The 25,387-nt window shown below is 36.9% G+C and overlaps 1 protein-coding gene across 1 annotated transcript in view; it reads right to left on the bottom strand.

Moving 5' to 3' along the window:
• LOC308640551 (metabotropic glutamate receptor 1-like) overlaps positions 1–25,387 on the bottom strand; it is a gene marked incomplete at both ends in the record, with an annotated part of 130,831 nt that overhangs the window by 2,635 nt on the left and 102,809 nt on the right. The window contains 2 exons of the mRNA XM_081312418.1: positions 10,080–10,206; positions 23,765–23,933. Coding sequence (XP_081168544.1) covers positions 10,080–10,206; positions 23,765–23,933 — 296 coding nt within the window. The remainder of the gene's footprint in view (positions 1–10,079; positions 10,207–23,764; positions 23,934–25,387) is intronic.

Genomic DNA, 25,387 nt, shown 5'->3' with positions numbered 1-25,387 from the left:
GGAAGAAACAGGTCACTGGGGGCATACTTTGGGGTTGCATTATGTTGGTGACTCCTTGTGCTTGCTCTCTCTCTGTCTCTCCATCCTTCCTTTGCTTCTTGTCTACCATGAATTGAATAACTTTCCTCTGCCATATCTTCTGCTATGATGTTCTTCCTCACCTCAGGCCCAGAGCAATTAAGCCTGCTGACCATGGCCTGAGACCTTTAAAACCATGATCCCAAATACACTTTCCCCTTCTAAGTTGTTGTTGTCAGGTATTTTGGTCGCTAACACAATGATCATAGTCTAACTATATAGTATGTATATATGTCTACAGTACATGAATAGTTCATAAAACATATTAGCAACAGGGAAATTTTTTTCCACCCATTGTTGGTTGGATCCAAACATGCAAAACCAGCAAATACAGAAGGCCAACTGTATTTAGTCTTACTGTCTTTCATATTTCTAGAGATTTCAATGATATTGTTTTAAAGACCCTCATTTAGAAAGATTTCTGAAGATGCTGTGACCAAGTTTGACTTGCTGGGACCCTCAAGTCCAAACTGTCCTTCCCACATACTACATAAGAGTCAGTATAAAAATGAAAATACTTACACTGCATATAATTCAAGAAACTGAAATAAGGAAGATCAGAACAGAGCACATAAGTCTTCAGATAATCCTAGATACCTGGGTTATATAAGAATCTTTCCTTTTGTATGGTCTGAAAGGTTTACACCATGCTAGGGATAAATTAACAACATGGCACATATTGAAGAACTATTGCCCATTGTTATAGGAAGCTTCTAAGATGTTCTCCAATGACCCTCACCTCTTAATATTTATGTACTTGTGTAATCTCCTCCTCTCAAGTATGAGCAGGGCTGGCAAATTGTTTCTAGTCTATAGAAAACAGCATCCCAATGGATGTTGCTTTAAAGCTTAGGTTACATAAGTTAATGACTTCCATCCTACTAGCACACTGTCTCTTGCTAACTCTGTTGAAGAAACCTGCCATGTTGAGGTTCATAAGACAAGGAACTAAGGGCTGTCCTTGCCCAACCACCTGCAAAATATGAGTTCTCAGTTCAACATCCTTTGAGGCAAGGTATAATCCTGCCAACAACCTCATAAATGAGTTTAGAAGTGTACCCCTCCCCCATCAAGCCTTCAGGTTAGACCCCATCCCTAGTCCTGTGAAAGATCCCAAAGCAAGAACCCAGTTAAACAAATGCCTGACCTGCAGAAACTGAGATGATAAGTGCGTGTTGCATTAAGTTACTAGATTTTATGTAATTTATTACAGAGCAAGCGATAACTAATTTATCCACTAAACCTAACCTCTAATCCAGTAGACAATGTTAAAATCCCTTGCCTTAGGGCAGTTTCAGACATAAAGAGTCAAAACATTTTTTAGGTTTTCGCTATGTCTTTAAATCTAATGTTACCTCATAATAAATTCCTATTACACTAACTGCCCAACATTGTCTACTAGTTAATTGATTAATTATGAATTATTGCTACTTCTCCTTTCCTTTTTCTATCTACTGATGTGATTCTCATAATAGCAACCTTATAAACCTTAATCAATTTAGGAGAATCTCAGTATGTGTTTTTAATCATTCAAGAAGTGTTACTGCTCAGAATAGAATTTGAGCACTCAAGTACTAAATTTTGACTTGATATTGCTTTGCTATGACTTTCATACTTAAAATTTCTTTACTACGTTTTTATACTAAAATTAAGAAGGAACACTTCTAAGTTTGATATACAATAAGCAGTACAGTCAGTATTATAAAGTCCAATACTTTACCCCAACCTAAATTTTTCTAATAATAACTGAAGTAGAGCCTTCTCTATGGTATATTTTGGGTACTGCTAAAATGAAGAAGAAGATACATAAACTAATGGTGCATATGGTTCCAGGATGATTCATTTGTTTGAAATTATATTCTTTTTTTTTGTCAGTCCTAAGGATCAAATCCAATACCCTGACACCCTCTACAGAAGCACTCTATCACTGAGCCACAACTTCAGTCTCAGAAACATTTTAGGTCTTTGGATGTTTTCTGAAAATAAGCAATGATATTAATTACTTGATATCATAATGTTACCTAAAATAATTACTCTCATGAAGGTTTACTCATAGTAAAAAAGTTACTATAGAAACTAAAGATAGAGTAAAACTAATAAAGATACAGAGATATAAATATTTTAGACATGCTTTGATGAAAAGTCCTTACTCTACCCAACTGCCTCATATAATACGACAAAAAAGCATTTTTTCAATAATAAAAACTTTATGGGGAGGTTCACAGATTGAACTTCAGATATACAAAATCAGTCAGAAAATGTTCTAAAAATATCTCAGAATGGTCATGTTGTAAGATTCATAAAGAAAATATTGGCAAAGCCCTAATTCCTATCTGGTGGCACCAGATAAACTATCCAATGGACACTGTAGAAAATCCTCATGAAAAAAAAGAATTTATTTTAAGAGGGACAAATTGATAATGTATTAATGGGAAAACATTTCCAGGATAGCAGAAGATGAAGCTAGTTCATACTTAATTATTCTTCAAAAGTTGTGAAGATGAGCATTGACTGATAAAACTGCAAAAGGATCCTTTAAACAATCTCCAAATGGGTTGCATACAGTTGTCCCCCTCTATGATTTACAAATATGCCTGCATTCAAATAGTATGTTTGTTTTCTGAACAGGTTGGAGAATTTTCCTGTTGAAAAGGAACAATCCTTACAACCGCTAAATTACAATTAGATTTGTATTTCTTAGGTAGAATATTACAACTTATGAATCCAATGATATGGGAACTGGAAATGGTAAGAACAAACTCTATGGAGAATTTCACAGATTGAAAAAAGGTTTTCATGAATTTAAACTTTGTAAGATTATCTTCATTATTCCCAATCTTGAGAAAAAAAATAAAAGGGGACCTTAATGTTACTTAAGCTTATACCTTGTAGTGATTTTAAACTGAGCTTCCCTGAGAGGATAGAAAACAGAAGGCCCATGACCATTGTTAACCCTAAGCCCTTACAGCGAGCTAATGACAACACAGTGGAATTCTGTGTAAGATACCTGTAAGAAGTTTCTTTCTTATATCATACTCCCTTGTGTGTATTCTTGCTTATTCATATTTTTCTTTACTGACTTCAGGATATAAATCTGAGCCCATCTTTACTAGTTACCTTACTAGTATTAGGAATTCACCTAAGCCTAGATTTTACTAGAGACAGTCATTACTCCAACTCAATAATTCACTTATAGCAAGCTGTTGATAGTAAAGATAACTTGAGGAATAATATAAATGTATGTTACAATAACTTTTCCAATGTATCTTGTATATGCAAAGATTTGAAAGGATAAGAGTTCAGATCTTTGAAAGGATTCAGAAGACTCACAGAATGTACTTACATAGTGGTTTCATTTAAAGGCAGAAGTTGTGTTACAAAAAAGAGAGTACAGGCCACCAAGAACTCAAAAGATATCCAGTGCAAGCTTTTATTCATGTACAAATAAACTTCATCTTCAGATTGACCTATCAAGATCTGTCTTATTGCTTTGAGATAGCTCAAAGCAGAAATTCCCAGTAGAGTCTTTTTATCATCCTCAAGATGTGAAGCTGAGTCAGGCTGTTGAATTGGTTATGCCAAATGAAATTTATCAGTAAGAAAGCTGGATTTGTCACCAGTGAAGTTTCAAATTTTAAAATATATTTCATAAATCCCAATTCCCACAACATGGGCAAAAGTCAAAGAAAGATACTAAAGGCATCTCCAGAGGTGATCATAAATTTGTCCAAGTCTAGCTGCAAAATATCTCTATCCTACTCAGTATATCATATACAGATAAAAAACGTCTTTATGCTACAAGGAGATTAAATATTCTTGTGTTTTAACAGTAGCAGTTTGTCATGGAAACAGCCAGAAACATTCTGGCAACTCCACCATGACTGCTTTTTCTTTTGGGAATATCCTAAATTCTTTTCCTTCTGTGAAAACCAGACTCTTCAATGCCAATTCAGACTCACCCAAAACAGAATCAATCACCTGTAGATTAGAGCTTATAATTTAAATTTTGAATAACTTCTTCTAAGTTGACTTTCTTTCTTTTCTCTTTTTTCCTATATATTTTTAGATTTTCTACATTTGAAAAGCATTAACTTTGCCATCTTGATGGAATTAACTATAATGTCCAAATTATCTACATGTAATGTAATGAGGTGTGTTTTTTTTTTTTTTTTTGGTGGAGGGGGGGCATAAAAAAGTGTTAACCAGCCACTTGGATGTTTTGGGGTCTCCCAGGACTAGAAGGGGTAGGAATTACCTTTAACCAGTGGTAAGTCATGTGCTAAGCCTACTTGACCCCTAGCCTATCTGATTGAAAAGAAGACTTTATGGTGTTGTTCATATGACATTTGAAGTCCTGAGAACTTAAAGACTTGGAAAATGTTCATGGTTACTGTTATCCCAGAGAATCCAGAGCCATCAGACAAGTAAGTTTCCTGCTAGGAGAGTACAAATTACTGAATAAAATCTGAGACATGGTGACAACTCTAATCCGAGGACCAGAAGCTACTTCTAATTTTTGAATCAAATATTTGAGAGGCTAAAGTTTAACATCAGACTTCTTTCTAATTAGATTAAGTCAAATTTAACATGAATCAAGAAGTAAAGAAAGGCAATAACTATTTCACCCAAAGCTTCTCTAGGCAATTCCTAACAATTCCTACTAATTTATGATTGTATAAGGCCTCAGAGAAATACGCTTTCCTTAATATTATTTCATTAATATCAATTGACTACAAGGTGAAATTCTATTTATAATTCAATGTCCAGCTTAAATGTTCCTTTTCTTTTTTTCCCCTGTGAAGGCTTTTCTCTTCCCAGGGAAAAATAATTGCTTCTTTCTTGGTGTTTGTATGACATTTTGCACATATCCTTATTGTAGGACTTTTATTCTAATTAACTGTTTACATGTCCAGTTTCAAATGACACTCCTTATATTTGTTTCATTCTCCTGTAAATCCTCAAGTCTCCAAACATGCCTCACACTAAACAAATGGCAGGGTATCTTACAGAATTAAATAAAGAAGTAGGTAGTAGTGTGAGAGGTCACACAACTGTTGGGATGGAGAAAAATATTAAATTTGTTACTTCCTGTAACATTAATTTCTGTTTTTTAAGGGAAGTTTCAATGTAGTCTTGTCTTTCTGATAAATCCTCTTATGCTATTTTACATTTTAAAAGAAATAAATAGTATTGGATTACTTATGGTTGGTTCATGAATTATTAAACTACTGTCATGTTATATATCATTGTGAGAGAATCTTGTTTATGCATCATAAGACATAAAGCATAAAAATGCTGAATTCAAATGTGCATTTTCCCAGTGAGAAAATATAAAAAACTTAAAAGCTTCAAAAAACACTTCCTCTAAGAAATGCAGTGATTTCTCTTCATAGCCAAAACATGACACATCCCGATGAAAATTTTAAAGTCACTTAAAAGCATATTTTATTCATTGATATTAGCATCTTTGGAATGTGTAAAAAAAGTACCTGTCTAGAAAAGTAATTCAAAAATATTTTCAGAAAATCTACCTTCAGGAAAAAAATCATTCCTCAAATTTTAATTTCTCGTTTAAATTAAAATTTAATAAAAAAATCCACCCTTGAAAACAAAACATCTACTTAAAGGCAGTGCTTTTGCTCTTCAGAGTATTTCTATGATTTTGGTATTTCAGGCCAGTGGGTTTTCTCTTCACAACTACCACTACCATGGCAACATCAGCAACACATTGCCACGTCCCCTGCCCTTGCTCTGTGCTTGACATGGCAAATGGGGTCTGTTTTTCCACTCATGTCTGCAAGTGAAAGGAATGCAGAAATACTAGGTGTCATTAAAACATATGTATAAATTAATATGCAGGATGCATGTTCTGTAAGATCCTAAGGTAATATTTACAAAGTGGTTTGGATATATGATCCAAGAGTAGCTGCTTTGCAGAGCTAAAGGCAGAATCTGAGCCGTTGCCTGGCTCGACTCATTTGACTGTTAAAGTGACTTACATCTATGATGCCTCACAATATGGTACATCTTTAGAAAAAAATAATTACGCTATTATCCTTCTGTATATAGTCAGAGAGGCTTTCTTTTGCTTTACCAAGTTAAAGAGTCCTCATCAATGGTAGTTATGATTTCCAGTGGGCTGACAATATGCCCACAATGGAAGATCTCCAGGGAATAAAACGCATGTCTTTGAGTTCCATTATTACAATATATTAAATCTTTTATAAAGGGTTTTCTTTTTTGGTATCTTAATGTTTTAAAATACGATAAAGTTCTTTTTCATGTATGAGGTAAACTCTAATTCAAGTGAAAAAAGAGCAATAGGAAGTTTGGGAAAGTTCAAAAGAAGGTGGACAAGAGAAAAAACTCTCGTCCTTCCAAGGCAGGACTTCTGACTTCTAAGACCAACCTAAGAAAGGGATCACTTTTGTCTTTGTGTCTCTTCAATCATCTGTGATCTCAGAGAGCAGAGAGGAATGACTATTAAATCAACCTCAGCTGCAAAACAGAATGGGCCTCTGTGGGACCTGCTTATACAAGAAAAAGATGCCCAGCAGGAAGCTCATATTATAAAGGACAAGAAAAATTAGAAAAGAGACAACATAGAGTGAGGGGGGTGGATTGGGTCTACAGGAGGTTGGCAAAACTTTTCCATGCGAGCCCACTGCATGAAAAAGGAGATAAATGACATCAGAGGGACCATTAGGCCCCGGGGAGAAAAAACCCTGAATTTACATTCTGATTTTTCTAATAAACAGCTACATTAATCTAGATGAACGTGGATGAGTCCCTTCTGTCTAATTCTCCAATTTAACAAACATTTACTAGGTAACTCTTATGTCTAAGGCATTGGGCTTTGAGTGAGAGGGTATTTTAGTACTATAGCATAAGAGTTTAAACCTGAGGGAGGGCAGGCACTGATTGCATCAGATTCTGTAGGATCCCACCCCAAAACTAGCAAATGGGAATCTCTGGAGGTAGCTAATTCCTGAGTAATTTTTAGGCACATGAAAGTTTGAAAGCCAGCTTTTAGGTAGAGATTAAAAAAAAAAAGAGTGCAGTATGTACCTTCAAAAATATTCTGATCTAATTTCCTTTTCTTTAAAAAGGGCCTTTGTACTAGGTGATTTCCAAAAGTTTTCTGATAACTCACTTTAATGTTTTTTTTTCTAACAGTTAACCTTTTACATGGTACTATCACTTAATATGTATAATTTTAGTTATGTGACCTGGTTCTACTTTTCCAGCCATTTATAGATGGTTTGAATAAACCACAAGAATTTTGTTGTCATATTCTTCTTTAGAATCAAGTAAAAACCTCCTCTTCTCCTCTGATGCTTCCCCCCACCCCATATTTTTTACATTGGTTCATATTAGTTATACATAACATTAGGATTCAGTTTGATATCATTATAAATGATGTATTATAATTTGCTCTAAGTCAGTCCCAAGTACTTCTCCTTACCCTCTCGTCCTCCTCCCCTTGTTCCCTTTCCTTTTCTCTACTGATCTTTTTGGTATTTACTTATTGTTGTTTTTTTAAATTACTGCCTTGTGCATATACATAATGGTGAGATTCACTGCAATATATTCATATATTTTACATAGGAAAGTTAGGTCAGATTCATTCCACAGTTTTTCCCTTATCCCTTTTCTCCTCACTCCCCCTCAATCCCCTTACTCTACTCTGTTGATCTTTCTTTTATTTGATAGTATTTGATAGAGTCCTGCTTAACCCCTGAGCCACATCCGATCCTTTTTGATTTTTTAATTTGAGACAGGGCCTCACTAAGTTGCTGAGGCTGGCTTTGAACTTTAAACCTCCTGCCTCAGCTTCCTAAAATGCAGGGATTACAGGTGTGCACTACCGTGTCAGACTCTCTTTTTTTCTTTACTCTTGACTAGCTTCCACTGTCAAAGAAAACATTGGACCTTTGACTTTCTGTGTCTGGATTATTTTACTTAGTGTAGTAGTCTCCAGTTTCATTCATTTACCAGCAATTGCCATACGCTCATTTTTCTTTATGGCTGAATGATACTCCATTGTGTATATATGCCATACTTACTTTATCTACTTATCTGATGAAGGACACCTTTGTTGGCTCCATAGCTTGGCTATTGTGAATTATAGAGCTCTAAACATTGATGTGGCCGGACACCTACGGTAGGCTATCTTAGATCTTTTGGATACATACGGAGGAGTGGGATAGCTGGGTCATATGGTGGTTCCATTCCTTCTGTTTGGAGGAATCTCTATATTGTTAATAAGTGGGCAAAAGAACTAAACAAACTTATCAAAAGAAGAACTACAAATGGCCAACAAATACATGAAAATATGTTTGTATCTCCAGGAATTAGCAAAATGCAAATCAAAATCAGAATGAGATTCCATCTCATTCAAGTCAGAATGACAGTTATCAATAATACAAATGATAATAAGTGTTGTTGAGAATATGGAGAAAAAAAGTTACATTCATACAATTTTGTTGGGGCTGCAAATTAGTGCAATCCCTCTGAAGCTTTTTATGGTACCCAGGGAAGCAAGAGATCAGGATTTAGTGAACTGGGTTCTGCTTTCAACTAGTTGCATGGACGTAGACATGATGCACCCTCCCTCACCCCTACAGGCTTCAGCTTCTTTGTGAGATGAGAAGTTAGGTTATTCAAATGACAAAGGCTACATGTACTCAAATGACAAAATTCCTAGGGCTTATGACTCTTGAAATTTATAAAACATGTTAGTGAGAAACCTCTTATCTGTGAACTCGTGCCATGGTCTGTGGAAAACAAAATTTGTATACATGAACATTGCTCTTTGGGAAGTTATAAACTTCCAGGATCATTCCATCTTAACCCCACTGACTTTACTATTGAATTATCTCTTGCACTCATTTATTCCTCTTCATCCCCACTGCAGCAGCCCTAGACTCTTTGAAATGATTCACTGAGACCAACAGGACAGCTTCTTGACGGCTGTGTTTCCAGTCTAATTTACACTCCACCCCACCACCAGGCCTGTCCCTTGGTAAACAGATACCATGTCACTCATCACCCCAAAGCCTTTCAGTAGATGCACATAATTTGATCAATTTCTTTCCCCAGTACCCTCCTTTTCCCTCCTCTCCTCTCTCCCCAAATCAGATTGCTCCAATTTGCAGATTGATTTTTATTGTTGTTAATTATATATGTAATTATATATAATTTTTATATACAATATTCATCATATATTCATACATTATGTATATTTATATTATCTAATATGTATACCTATATACATTAATAATAAAATAAAATCCTTCAGTATTTCTCCTGTGCTAAAGCCAGAATAAACATAGGGGAAGATCATGTGGAAGTCCCTGTCACCACTGCCAGTGTCCTGCCTAACCTTGTTTTTCACCACTTTTTTACCAGCCCCTTTGTGTCTACTGATTAGCTACGTGTGCTGGTCCCAGGGTTTCCCCAGATCTATTTCAGACTTTTAAATTTCCCATGTTTTGTTTCCTAGAATTCCTTTCATTTCCTTGTCTACCTTTTATTGCACTTGATAAATATCTATTATATTCTTAATTAAATATTTTTCTCATCTTTCTTTCCTTACATATTTTAAGCAAAATAAAAGCTTGGATTATATCTCATCCTTTGTACCTTTTCAGTCTATAGTTGTGACTCATAGTAGATGTTCAAAAAATGGTTGCCAACATAAATTCAGTTAACTAGAAAAACTTTTGATAAAATATTAAAAAGGAAAAACTGAAAATAACTCTAAAACAGAATATCCTACAAAATAACAACTCACTTTTATTTAGATGTAAATGAGATTTCTTTGCAATATAGATTATGGAAAACTTATAAGATGTCTGTGCATACTGTTGACACAAGCATTAGAAAGGGTGTGCTGTAAATTAACATTGAAAAGATATAATGGCTCACATTTGAATGATGGACATTAGAAAGCACAATAGTTAGGGTCAAACAAAGTTTACAGTTGAGGCTGCATGTACCTGTTAGATCTGTATTGGGCCACCACCCCAGGTCACAGGCTTTGCAGGTAAACTCATCTTGCACGTATTCATTCTCCTTGCAGGCTGTGCAAATCCAGCAGCAGCTCACTTCTCCTTTCCGTATGACCTGTAACACAGGAATATTTCACATCCTAAAGGTTTTCTCGCCAGAAAAAAAATCCTATATGTTGAGGAACCTTAAGAACATAGATTAGAACATATAGGATTATTTTAGAATTCAATTGTGAATCTCAGTTCAGCCCATCCTGAGTGTGGAGATTTTAAATAATAATTCATTTTATAGATTGAAATGACTGTATTATTTTAAGGTTTTAAAAAACAAGACAGTTTTAGCTTTTCCTTGTTTACATTTGTATTTATTCATTGCTCCAAGGGTAAGAATTACCTTTTGCTCTGAAGAAAAAAGTGATGTTTAGCCACAAAAGTTTTTATACAATTAAACCTTATTAGTTCACAAAAAACAGGGATTATAAAATTTTGTTGTGATTATGAAAAAGAATTATAGATAATTTCATTCTACAGCAACTTTTTATACATAAGGCCAGAGTGATGGCAAAGAAAACATAACCGGGTATTGGTTCTGTCTGACTTGCTCTAGTGAATTTAAACAATCATATTAATTGTTGGAAGAAAAAGTTACTAGTCAAAAATTATGGAAGAGTTGCTTTTTATCTGAGTACTTTAACTTTTCCCCATTTTCTATTTGTTTGTAAATACTTTCACACTTATTTGAACAAAACTAAACATCAAAACAACCTGCACTTTGAGTACAGGAATGTGGATGGCATATAATTAGGTCTTGCTTTCATCTCTTGCCTGACAATTTCTGCCCTTCATTGCTTAATAATTCACATATTACAATAATCAATATGGTTTGCTATATCTTTTCATTTTTACCTATCACATTTGTTCTTTGTTCCTTTTCCCTGATTTCCTGCCTTCATTTTTAGCATTCCATGCTATTCCCAATAGTGGCTTAGTAGCTAGACCTCTTTTTGTTTCAGTGGTTGCTCTTTCATTGACAGTAGGCACCATTAACTTATCACATCTATATTTCACTAATACTTTGCCATTATACTACATGCATAAAATTGTATGATGTAAGAATCCTACATTAATGTTCTTTCATTTTTCCTTCCCATCCTAATGGCTACCATTTTAATACATTACTTATAAGCATTGTATAGCACCATCTCCCACAACTATCTTTTTACTTCAAACAATTATTTTTAAGTAAAATTGTAAAAATCAGAAAATTTGGAATCAGAAAAAAATTGTTATATGACCAAGGTGTAGTGGTGCATGCCTGTAATCCCAGCTATTGGGAAGCTTGAGGCAGGAGGATCTCAAGATTGAAGCAATACAATGAGCCCCCTCACAATGAAGGAGAAGGAGGAGAAAGATGAGGAAGAGGAGGAGGAGGAGAAGAGGAGGAGGAAGTGGAGGAAGAGAAAGAGGAAGAGGAGGAGGAGGAGGAGGAAGGGGAGGAGGAGGAGGAGGAGGAGGAAGGGGAGGAGGAGGAGAAGGAGGAAGAGGAGGAGGAGGAGGAGGAACAAGAAACTGGAAAAATGCCTTTGTCATTGTCAGCTCTGCAAATTCCATTCCCTAGAAATTGTTCTTTACTTGGACTCTTAGAATTCCACTCTATTTAAATGCAGATTAATAGTCAAATAATCAAGGGAAAATCTCTGGAAATTTATGGGATTCACTTTTTTTCTTTCTCCTGAACAGATCTATCTTCTCCCTTACCTGTACTGCAATTTGTAGCTGCCTTGGCCTTCCCAAACTATGATTCTGTCTTCTTAAAGTAGCAAGATGACCAAACTCTGTTTCTCTAGTTGGACAATTAGGAAATTTCTTCCAGGCAAAATGCTTGAGTGATTTTAGGGTTTACTTTGTTTATCTCCCTTCGCTTCTCTGGCATCAGGGTCATGTACTCCCTTCCAATGTCTGAACACAGACAGTTGTTTCATGTTTCATCAAGTTTTTTTATTGTTTAGTATAGAAGGCTAAGTATGAGCCTTCTGCTCATTTTAGGAGCAGAAGACCTTTCCTAACATATTAGAAATTACTGAATATTTCCATATGTAGAGTCAGAATTGAACTGTAAGTATTTCCATGCTTTAAAATGATAGAAACTCTAGACTTCATGAAAATAAAATTATTTTTCTACAGATAAAGTTGAAATTTATACCACTGTTTTATAATTACATAAAAATACCAAATAACAGGATATTTTGAACAAATGTAAAACATTTTTCTTTTCTTACTTTACTTTTAAATAATTTTGAAACTAAAATGAAATCAAGTCTTTTTTGAAAAAATTCATAACTATCCTCAAAATAGAACATTTACATTCCCAATCATCATTTGTTTTCTAACTGATATAAATGAATGTTTCATTCTTATTTTAATTAGAATAAGTGGTATCGTAAGAGACAATACAAAATATTGTATGTTACTTCACCTACCTTTAATTTTTCTTTTCCTATTAAATTAGTACCACTAATTAGGCAAACTCAAAAGATGATAATGCTAAGCAATTTATTAACGTCAGTTTTCCTGCCCTTTTAGTGTGTCCCAGCTCATTAGTCCTCCAATCAAAGGTACTGAGATAAAAGAGGCAATATTTTACCAGAAAATAATGTTAGAATATCCTTAGTTATTTTTCATTTTGATGAACTTGTTGCAACGTTTCCATTATTGCAAAATATATGGAACAATAATGTTCCTTAGACTGATCTCATATAGTACAAGTTTCATAAATTACATCATTGAAGTCATGTAATATTTGGGTTAATTTTAACATGCATGAAATTTCATTTGCTCCATTCCAGTCCCCAGTGCTTCCTCTTTCTCTCCTCTATCCCCCTTTCTAGTCTCCTTCCTCTACTCTCCTGGTCTTTCTTCTATTTCTTTTGTTTTAAAAAATGGCTGCTTCTTAGATAGACAAAAAGGTGGAATTCACTGTGGTAGATTTGTACATGTACATGGTGTTGTGTTTGGCTGGTTGAAGGTAAGAAGAAGAAATGATCAACTTCTCAACCCAGTCTCCCAACCCCAAACCCTTTTCTTGGACAAAATAATCTGAAGACACATTTAAAGGAAAAAGTAAACAGAAAAAAAGAGGGAAAGGAGAGAGAGGGGAAAGAACGGATCAGAGGCCAGTGAACGCAACCTGTAGGGTTCTTTCTCTTGCTTCCCTGCCATTTTCTTTTATCTCTACTAAACCCTGTCTCCTTCACAAATATTGTTTTCTTAAGTCTGGATTCTGTTCCATCTGTGTTTTAAAAGTGGATCACTATTTATGATTTTTTTTTTGTGAACTACTGAGCAACTAAGGCTTGGAAATTGAAATTTGCATTTGTAGGATACATGCCAGTTCACATAATGAAGGATAGCTTAGCAACATGTGGCCTTAGGATGATAAGAGCTTTGGAATGGCTCCAAGCCCAGTTTTGGCAGATTCTAGTTGAGAGAGATCAGGAGCAAGAGACTTAACCCCTCTCAGTTTCAGATCCATCATCTGTAAAATAAGGGTGGTAATGCCTGCTTCATAAAAGTTGTCTCAAGGAGTAATTGAAATGATGTAGCTAAAGCATCGGTTGCAGTGGAACAAGAACATGCTTGGTTGATGTCGGTCCTGATCTCCCTCCCTTTGCCTTCCCATCCTTTTTTGTTCTTCACCATAACAAGCAAAAGAGCATCAGACTCCGTATATGAGACCCGTCACTCCAGACCCTTGTTATTTGCTTGCATGACATTGTCTATAAATTGCTTCCTCAGACTCTCTTGGCCTCCCTTGTCCCCTGTGCCCTTGGCCACCAGCTTCACTTCTGTGAATACCAGCTCAGTCTCTAATACTATTGTTTCTTCTTCAGACACCTTCAGTTGTCTTTCTCTCTCTGAAAGTACGTGCCAGATCCCAGAGCTTCCTCCACTGGACTCACCTTCACAGAAACCCTAGCAGACCACAGGGGACACACAGGCTCTTTTCCTTCTCACTACCTCCAGAACCAGAAGAGGAAGCCAAGTAAGAAGACATGGATTTTGGCTTCCTCAGTCATTACTTGAGGGGTCAGGTGATGCAACTCCATGTGAGAATAAACTTTGACCAAAGGAAGCAGAAAATAGATACATTCATTCTTTTCCCCTCTTTTCTCCAGTAGTGTGAATAGTCTGCCCTGAGATCTCTGCAAGGCTCAGTCAGTAGTCATGCCAATGAGGCATGGTCCTTCTCAATAAGGTATTTTTTTTTTGGTTATTGCTTATTTGCTTATTTTTGTTTTTCCTCATTCCTTCTTGTCTTACTTCCCTTTCACTCTCACTCTTGTTTTTCTGAGACTGAATCTCCAAATAATTCATTGCATACTTTTTAGTGTTCAAGGGAACCTGCACTGAGATACTTGTGAATACATTTTCCAGGATCTCTTATCAACTGTCTTCTAAATAGGTTTGGTAAAATAGAATGGACTGATGGGAAACTGAAGAGAGAAAATAGAATTGTCTTCCACCTCAAGGAGCAGCTCAGGTAGAGGCTGTTCATTCTTCCTCTGGCCTGAGAGTGGAATGAATTTTCGCTGTTGCTCATCTCTGAGTTGCCTCAGAGTGCCTTTGAGTGTTTCCTTGAATTCTTGTAATGTGAGTAATACCAAATGATGAGCAAAATTGTTTAAAAGAGGTGGAAGTATAACCAGGACCGTTGTCCGTTTTTAACTGTTTTGGAACACCCACAGTGGCAAAATTTTGTAAGCAATGAGCTATAACATCTTTAGTTTTTTCTCCGGCATGAAGGGAGCCCATCAAAAATCCGGAAGAGGTATCAACTGTAACATGTAAATATTTTAATTTTCCAAATTCTGGCAAGTGTGTGACATCCATCTGCCAAATATGGTTAGGTATCAGTCCTCTAGGATTGACTCCAAGATTAACTTGTGGTAAAAATGTCACACAATTTTGACATTGTTTTATTATATGTCTGGATTGTTCTTTAGTTATTTTAAAACGCTTTTGTAAAGTATTAGCATTGACATGGAACCTTTTATGAAAATTTATAGCTTCTTCTATTGTGGAGAAAATATGTATGTCATGTGTAGATTTATCTGCTAGTTCATTGCCCATACTAAGGGCTCCAGGCAATCCTGTATGTGCCCTGATATGACCTATAAAGAATGGATCTTTTCGGTCCCAGGTTAGACTTTGTATAGCGGAAAACAAAGAGAAAACAGTAGAAGAAGGTGAAATCCTACCAGCATCTTCAAGGGATACTATAGCATTAACTACATACTGACTATCAGAAAATAAATTAAATACAGAATCTTTAAACATCATAAAAGCTTGTAATACTGCATTAAGCTCCACCTTTTGAACTGATTGCTTGGGTACTAAAAATGTAAAAGTTTGATCAGGAGTAACTACTGCTGCTGTACCATTGTTTGACCCATCAGTGAATATATTTGGAGCATTTATGATAGGGGTTTTTCTTGTCATTTTTGGAAAAACTACAGGATGCTTAGACCAAAAAGACAACAAAGGATTAGATGGTAAGTGATTATCAAATGAAACACTAGTTTTACACATGATTATTGCCCAAGTATTTAACTCATTAGCTAACTCATCAATTTGATCCATAGTATATGGAGTAATAATTTTATTGGGAGAAATCCCAAACACTCCCTTTGCTACTTTTATTCCTTTGAGTATTAATTGTCCTACAGCCTCAGGATATCTAGTAAGAATAGTGTTAGGAGAATAAGATAAATGTATCCACAATAATGGACCTTCCTGCCAAAATACTCCTGTAGGAATATTTTTTGTTGGTAGTACAATAAATAATAAAGGCAAACTTATATCAATTCTATCCAAATGCATATTTTCCATATACGTTTCAATGATTTTTAATGTTTTTCTTGCTTCAGGCGTTAACATGTGGGGTGAATTTGGATCTGATGGACCTTTTAGAATATCAAATAAAGGTCCTAACTCTCCTGTTGGTATGCCTAGATAAGGCCTTATCCAATTTATGTCTCCCAATAACTTTTGAAAGTCATTAAGTGATTTGAGTTGATCTACTCGTATTTGAATTTTTGGTGGACGGACCATGGTTGAGGATAATAGAACTCCTAAATAATTAATTGGAAGATTTAATTGTACTTTATCTATTGCTATCTCTAGATTGTAATTTTTCAATAAGTTTGTAAGTGTGGCATAACATTCTAGTAATGTGTTTTTATCTTTATGTGCCAATAACACATCATCCATATAGTGAAATATTTGTAGTTCAGGATTTTGATTTCTAAGTGGCTGGATTGCTTTATTAACATAAATTTGACACATAGTTGGGCTGTTAGCCATCCCTTGAGGGAGTACTTTCCATTCATATCTCTGATCAGGACCTTCATGATTCAGTGCAGGGATAGTAAATGTAAAATGTGGACTATCCTCGGGATGAATTGGAATTGAAAAGAAACAATCTTTAATATCTATAGCTAAAACATGCCAGGTTTTTGGTAAAGCAGACAATTGAGGAATCCCTGATTGAGCAGGTCCCATAATAACCATCTCATTATTAATGGCTCTTAAATCTTGTAATAATCTCCATTTACCAGATTTCTTTTTAATGACAAAAATGGGAGTATTATGGGGGGATATGGAAGGTTGTATATGTCCTTCTGATAATTGTTGTCTGACCAAGTCATGGGCTACTTGTATCTTTTCTTTAGTCAGGGGCCACTGAGGAACCCACACTGGTCTTTCTGATTTCCAAGTAATTTTGATTGTCTCAGTGGCCCTTTCTGAAAACCCAAACCATGTCTATTTATTTCTTGATCTATTTGAATTGGTGCTGTCATACCTTGTTCTTGTTCTCTTAATCTTTTTTCTTTCCTAAAGCCTTGTTTAGCCCTAGTAGTGGGCGCGTTAGGATTGATGTTATTTGTTAATGTCAATCCTAATTGATCTAGGACATCTCGTCCCCATAAATTTACGGGAAGATGATCCAATACATAGGGCTGTATAGTTCCTTCACATCCTTCAGAATCCCTCCAATCTAATACCATAGCACTTCTATGGGGATTTGTTGCCACTCCTAGGCCTCGAAGCATTTGAGTGGCTTGTTGTAATGGCCAATGTTTTGGCCATTCTTGATGAGAGATGATACTAAGGTCTGCACCTGTGTCCAGCAGCCCATTAAAGTCATGTCCTTGAATATTTAATTTTAGCATTGGGCGAGAATCTAAATTTAAAGACAGCATAGCCCAATCTACACCTGTGGAGCCTAATCCCTTGGAACCTCTTTCTACATTACAACTGGAAAATTTATCATGCAGGCTGGGTATTATTAATAACTGTGCTATTCTATCTCCTGGTGAAATTACTGATATACCTCTTGGAGAACTAGCTATAATTTTTATTTCACCCTCATAAGCGGGATCAATTACCCCAGGACTTATCATAAGTCCTTTTAGTGTAGAAGAACTGCGTCCCAATAATAAGCCTACTGTTCCCTGGGGAAGAGGTCCTTTTACTCCTGTGGGAATGATATGAACTCCCATCTCTGGAGTTAGTACTGCTCTGGCAGAGGTGCAGATGTCCAGCCCTGCGCTCCCTCTAGTTTGTCTGATGAGGGATTTAATGGATAATGTGTTCTGGGCACTACCTTGATGGTGCTGCTGGGTTCCTCCATTGCCCCATATATTTGTGGTTTTGGGCCCCGGGGCATTGGGCCCTCTAGTCCGTTTTTTGGCAATGGAGCCTGATACCTTTCTCCACGATATCATGGGTAAACACTTGGTCCTTGTCCATTTTTTGATAACGGAATACCCTCTATGGTGGTTTGAGAACGGCATTCATTAGCCCAATGTTTCCCTCTATGGCATCGTGGGCAAATACCCGGTATTCTATTCCTTTGATACCCAGCTTTGTTAAACCCTCCTCTTATGGGGCAACTCCTTTTAAAATGTCCTGTTTGATTACAATTATAGCATGTTTTTTGCCTGGCATCTAAAGCCTGTTGTACTGCTGCTAAGACTTGCCCTTGTTCATTAATGTCTCTACATAATTTAATATATGTCTTTAAATCTTCATGTCTCCATGGTCTAATGACCTCTCTGCAGCAATGATTTGCTTGGTCATAAGCCAGTTGTTTTATAAATGGCATTACCTGTTCTGTATTTCCAAATATCCTAGAGGCTGACTGAATAAGTCTATCTACAAATTCAGCGTAAGTTTCATTAGTTCCTTGTATCACCTTAGATAATTGACCTTGTAAGTCTCCATGCCCCTGTAAAGTTTTCCATGCCCTAACTGCATCTACAGCAATTTGTGCGTATACGCCAGGGTCATATTCAATTTGCTGTCTTTGACCCTCATAAGGTCCCTTTCCCAATAGCATATCTATATTTCTTTGAGGGTAACCAGCTTCTGCATTTCGCCTAGCTGTCTCCATGCAAAATTCCTCATTGGCAACCTTCCATAACAAATATTGTCCTCCGTTTAGCACAGATCGACACATGTTAGCCCAGTCTGCTGGTGTCATGTCCAAGTTGGTAACATATTCGACCATGCTTATTGTGAAGGGAGCTTGCGGCCCATAGGTTGTTACAGCCTCCTTTAATTGCTTTATTGTTTTGAAATCTAAAGCACAGTGAATTCGTTGCCCTCCTGCCTGCTCAAGTACAGGGCATGCTAATCTTTGGGGTTCTGCCTCAGAATTCCGTCCATCAACTACGAGAGTTGAGGGCCGCTCAGTTGTAGATGGAGCTGTTGGTTGAGTTACGCCCTCTGGTGATTGAACAGAGTTAGTAGCAACCTCCTGTTATAATTCTCCACCTGATGGCTGCTTTTCCTCTAAGCTTTCTTTCTTTAAATTTTCCTCTGACTAGCTTGAGAGACCTTCTCTTTTGGTTGACCTAGCGTTTTTTCTACCATAGTTTGGACCTCTAAGAATTTATTTAACAGTTTTTTGGTTTGTTTTTTTACTAGATTCTAATCTACCATAAAGGTAACGTAACCCAATAAGATAGGATAAAACAAAGCCGAAGCAGAATGAAACAAAAACGGAGCAGAGAATGGTTGTATCAATTTTCTCTTTCTCAGGGCCGAATAACTTCAAACCTTGAGCCAACCATTTTTCCCAGTTTGCCTGAGAAAATTCTAGGGCTAGGGAGCTCGAAATAAAAACAAAATAAATCAAAACAAGAACACATTGTTTTTTGAGATGGTCACCCATCCTGTCGCCTTCCCTCAGGGGCGAGCAATTTTACTCACCTCTAAGTTTCAGGCGTTCCCCGCACGGGCCGCCAAATGCTGCAGTCTTGGCTGGGCACAGAATCACGAGCCACTCAAGCAGGAACAAAACTTTATTTTGAAAAAGCCGCCAATACTCCGTAGGCGCCGGCAAGCCAAACCCGGTCCTCCCACGTGGGCGTCTGCTGGAACCGTGCGTTCCCCCAGAACCGGGGGGCCCCGGACCTCCCCTGGAATTTCCTCCTACTATCCTTCCCCAACCAATGGGAACTCTCCAGGAGTCCAGTAACTTGAGTCCGGTAGCAGGCCAAGGTGAACAGCAGGAGCCCAATTTGCATATGAATGTAAATCTTACCATAATCATATCATCTCAGTGGCTAGCTGGCGTCACTTTACAAGCAAAGGTGCCATGCATCATTTATCTGCTTGTGGCTCCTAGCACTTTTCCCCTCTTTTCTCCAGTAGTGTGAATAGTCTGCCCTGAGATCTCTGCAAGGCTCAGTCAGTAGTCATGCCAATGAGGCATGGTCCTTCTCAATAAGGTATTTTTTTTTTTTTGGTTATTGCTTATTTGCTTATTTTTGTTTTTCCTCATTCCTTCTTGTCTTACTTCCCTTTTACTCTCACTCTTGTTTTTCTGAGACTGAATCTCCAAATAATTCATTGCATACTTTTTAGTGTTCAAGGGAACCTGCACTGAGATACTTGTGAATACATTTTCCAGGATCTCTTATCAACTGTCTTCTAAATAGGTTTGGTAAAATAGAATGGACTGATGGGAAACTGAAGAGAGAAAATAGAATTGTCTTCCACCTCAAGGAGCAGCTCAGGTAGAGGCTCTTCATTCTTCCTCTGGCCTGAGAGTGGAATGAATTTTTGCTGTTGCTCATCTCTGAGTTGCCTCAGAGTGCCTTTGAGTCTCTCCTTTTAAAAAGTTTTGTAACCAGTTTCCTATATTAAGTTCCCTCTATTGAATCACATGTCATGGACGCTTCCTGAAAAGATCCTAATACAATACATAACAGTAAAGAATATGATTGAATTTGCCTGTGTTTGTGGTATTACTGAAATAATTCTTTTCCTCCATAAGATATTATATTTATAAGACATATATTTCTAAATATAAGTAACATAAGGAAACACTTCTAAGGAAATTATCATAAGAAAGTTCTATACATTGTCAGGAAAGACATCCAATTATTATTTTAGCATTTTAAATGGCATTGGATATTAAAACTGAGTAGCCTTTTCCTAAAGACTTTATTTCCCACTTGATATAAATGCATGTTTGACAGTCACCTTGAAGCTGCCTCTCTCCTGTCTTCATGGTGGCTACTGAGATTTAGCTTTCTGCATCCTGGGCCTGGTAGGGGGCAAATTAGTGGTATTAGAATGTAAGTGCCATTATATGGTAAATGGGATTCAGATTTCATTTGTTTCTTTACCTCCCAAGGTGTTTATGGGAAACAAACACCACCATACCCCTCTCCTCGTGCTACTAAGAACTGGCATATTTTCCTCCTGCAGGGCACACAATATTTCTAAAATTGGCCCCCAAGAGATTTGCACTTATTGTGAGTGCTCTGTAATCGCTCAGCAATGATTTCTGGGATCTCCTTTGATGATACTGACTGGGTATAACACAAACTCACTGCCAGAAATACTTCAGTATTTAGGCAGAAAGATGTCGGCAGACAGCCTTGCCTCTGAATTTGAGGAGGAAAAAGGCCTCTCTTCTGGAATGCGCAAGTGGGAATACACATGGTATGTGACACTCAGGCATGGCTTGCCAGCACTCAGAGCAACAGGAGAGAATTATGACAGGGAGCTGGAGCACAGGGAATCCTTGAAACAATTATTTTTTCTGCCATTTCCCCCCCCTTATCTCCTGAAGGGGTTTCATAGACTGTTTCACAGTGGTTGTCCATGAAGCAGAATCAATGCTATATCCACACTGGAAAGGAGGCCTGAGTCAAACATGTGACACCCTTTGGGTCAGAGAAGTATAAGAGCTCAAACTTCTGCATTCCCTTCTATATGTGGTATCAGTTCTCAGATGTGGTGGTTTGGTTTTGTTTTGTTTTTCTCAACATCAAGAAAAGACGATACAACCAGAATCCATTAGTCTGGCATCTTATGGTAAAGGACAAGAAGTTTGGAGCTTCTGGATTTCAAAGGACATACTTCTGCATACCACCAGATGGCCCCATGTGAAAGAATTCTAGAAGAAATGGCTGTTGAGGGAGAAACAGAGTTGTTTCTCATACACACTGGATTGGCTTAGGATCATTCTTAACACTGCAGAAACTCTTTGGTATAGATTAGAAACTAACAGTGAATTGCCTGATACTACACCAGCTATATAAGAACTCCTTGGGTCAAATCTTCCCATAATCCACTCTGTTAGTCCATTTTTCTGTCGCTGAAACAAAATACTGGAGGCTGAATAATTTACAAAGAAAAGAGATGTGTTTATCTCACAGTTTCAGAAATGGGAGGTTCAAACCGAATGGTTCTGTTTGGCTTCTAGTGAAGCCTCCTCTGGCTGCATCAAAACATGGAGGAGAAATAAAACGGGAACTGCTGGGTGCAGAAGGGGTCAAGCATGTGAGGTGTCCTCACTTCATAGCAATATACTCTCACAAGAACTAACACTCTGTGGACTGGCATAAATGTCTTCTGAGGGTGATGGCCCCAGTGACTTAATTACCGCCTACTAAGCCCCAGCTCTTCAATATTCTACCACATTCTAACATCATCACATTGATGAACAAAATTCCAGCACAGGAATCTTTGGGGAACACACCCAAGCCGTATCTAAACCCCAGCACCTATAAACTCGAAGATTAGCCATGGTCATGGCAGGAGCCCTTTAGCATTGCATCCTGACACAGCACTAGAGTAGAGAATAATCTGATTGGCTAGTTGTCTTGGTAATTGACAAATATTTTTATATAACTTCTTCAGAAAAGGTACAAGATATTTAAAACTAGGGTGATTTGTCTCAGAAACTTACTGCTTTCTCACAGTGGCTGGAGTCACTGAGAATTTGTCCGCCAGGACAGCTCATGTCATTTGACAAGAACTGTTCCTGGCCCATAATCTTCCACCTTTTCTTGGAAGTTGAAATAAGACTTCTCCAGAATATACACCCAAAGTCATATACTACATGACTAGATCCTTGCCATCAGAACCTTATGCTTACTAAGGGCATCTCTTCTGTAGGGTCCCTGCAAGGTAGAGATGACATAGCGGCACCGTGGCTCTGTGAGGGTGCCAGAGCCTCACACACCATCTACTCCAGCTCCAGCTGTGCTGTGTGACATTTATGTGACAGTCTGTCTTCTCCCCAAGATGAATCACAGAAAATTAGAGATGGGAAAGACCTATTAGTTCATCTAATCCTCACCCTGCCAGTTCGCAATCCCTCCCTCTGCTCCATTTCCCTGTGCATCATCCACTTTGATTGAAATAGCATGGCATACAAAGAGTGCTGCTCCAAGCCTCATCACTGAGAATTCTCTCTAGCACACCAGATAATATATGTCTGCATTTACTCCAGCTTTCTTAATACGGTAAACTTATGGTTCACTTATTCTACTTCATTTCTTCCCACCCAAAGTCCTGGATATAATTAGAAAGTGGGGACTTTCTCTTGGTTAGAGAAAAAAAAATTCATTTCAGGAGAATCAAAGGACTTGATAGAGAAAAAGGAAGTGACATGCCAAGCTTCTTATGTTACCTCATTTCAACTTCTGTTATTTTAGTTTTGTGCTTATTTGACATTGCTCAGCTTTTGCCTTCTTTAACAATTGCTAGAACAATGACTAAGCACTATTATTGGCTTTTTTCCCACATTTACTTCTACTTAATTTTTTTTTTTAAATTTTAAAATGTTTAATTGACAAAATTGTGTATATTCAAAGTGAACCACATGATAATTTGATGCATCTATGCATCATATGATGATTACCACAGTCAAATTAATTAATACATCCATCTAAACCATGCCGTAGAGCCCCAGAACTTTATTCAGTCATAACTGAAACCATGACTCAGCAGCAATATTGGTTTTGACTTTGGTTTTCACATTTACTTCCATTTCAAGTTTTAATTTGATTCTTTATCTCCTTGCTGCCTACAGTATATGTAAGTTCCCAGTTTATCAACATGATTAAAATAAAAGCGATTTAAATATTCTAAACTATTAGAATAGTTTACCTATTCCCTTTCCTAATGCTTTCTTTGTTTTTCTATTTTATCTAAACACAGGAGTACAAGCAGGTAGCCTGGCACACCCTTTCTGCATAGCCTTGTTTAAAAATTCCTTTTCTCTCAATAATGTTCCTTTTCCCTCAATAATGTCTCAGTGGTAGACCTTCTTGACAATACAGTCCAAGAACACAGAGGTGGCTCACCTTTATCTGACCCTTTAAGCAAGGCTCACTGCACACAGACCGTACCATTCCACTCTTATTCATCTGGATTTTGTAATCATCTATGTTCAGCACTCCTTCATGCCAGGTTCCAACATGTACATAGTCATAGCGATTAGCTTCAGTGTACTGCAGATTCATGATATCATACCTACAAGGGAAAGAGCCTGTGAGTCTTGTAGGATACGGACATCATGTAGAAAACAAAGAAATATATTAAATATATTTTAATTGAAGACAGATAAAAGCTAGAATCATTGCACATCCTAACTCCAGATACTGTAAACATTTTAGTTTATTTCTAATGTTTCTTCTGATTTTCCAGAATGGATCTGTGTATCATCAACAGTTGATAAGGAATATGTTACTCTCATAAATGTCTTTCTGCTCATCCTCCAAAAAGGAATTCTATATGTATTGATGATCTCCTTCAAATTATAATCCACTAAGTTAATCTTTGAACAAGTAACAATCCATAAGAATATTAATAACTATATTTGGTTACTTATATTCCATTCCTTTTCACATTGAATTGCCATTTTCATTACACTGGATAAAAAGAGGGTTGTTTTACCAAATTTGGAACATTTTTTAGGCACTAATAGAACCAGAAAACTCAGAAAGGTATATTTAATGCATAAGGTTGTTAGGGTTATGACCTCTTATGCATTGACATTTAAACTGATCTCTTCCCTGATCAGGACAAACGTTTCTGGAACCTAATAACTGGTGTCAGTTACTTTAGTAAGTTTCAATGCTGAAATGCTTTGCAACGGCAAACCTACATTTAGGCTCCCCCCAGTAGTAATGATGCCACTGTATATCTTTTCTTTTCTTTTTCATTTTTTAAGAAATCTTTACTGCAGCCAAAGCAGATTCTGGGAGCAAGGCCTCATCATTTCCTGCATGGAGAGCTGGAGAATTCTTCAATGCAATGGAAAGAACAGAGAACTTAATATCAGAATGAATGAGTTGGTGCTTCTCTAACATTTTAACCATAGGTTACACTACTTGGCAATGTCACTAAAGTCTTTAAGCTTCATGGGTTTCTTGTGGGGATTTAAGAACATAAGGCATGTACAAAACCACTTTATAGTTGGCACTAATGCAAAGGTTCTATGGTTCCAATGTTTGTTGAAATTCTACCCCCATAGTGATGGGGTTAAGAGATGGGGCAGAGCCCTCATTAGTGAGATTAGTGTCTTTACAAAAGCCTTGCCCCGATCCCCAAATAAAACTCCCTTCTCCATTCCACCACATAAAGACACAGTTAGAAGCTTACGTCTATGACTCAGAGTGTGACACTTCACCAGACACCAAATCTCTTAGGGCCTTGATCTTGGACTTTCTGCCTCCAGACTTGGAAGCAATAATTTTCTTTTGTTTATATGCCAACCTTCTATGATATTCTGTTGTAACTGCCCAAATGGACTAAGATAATGTGCAAGGCAATATCACAGAATCATTCATATTTGCATTTCCATGGATACTCTAAAATACTTCAGTTCTTTCCATTAATACAAATAAACAAAACTGGAGAAGGCATTTGTGTTGGCATAACCATTTGTCTCTCAGTCATTAAAAATTCTCTAGTATCCCTACATC

This window comes from Spermophilus citellus (genome assembly GCF_964194105.1).
Source record: "Spermophilus citellus genome assembly, contig: SCAFFOLD_142, whole genome shotgun sequence".
Lineage (NCBI taxonomy): Eukaryota > Metazoa > Chordata > Mammalia > Rodentia > Sciuridae > Spermophilus > Spermophilus citellus.
The sequence above is the reverse complement of the archived record's forward strand: the minus strand, read 5'-3'. Positions and strand labels throughout refer to the sequence as shown.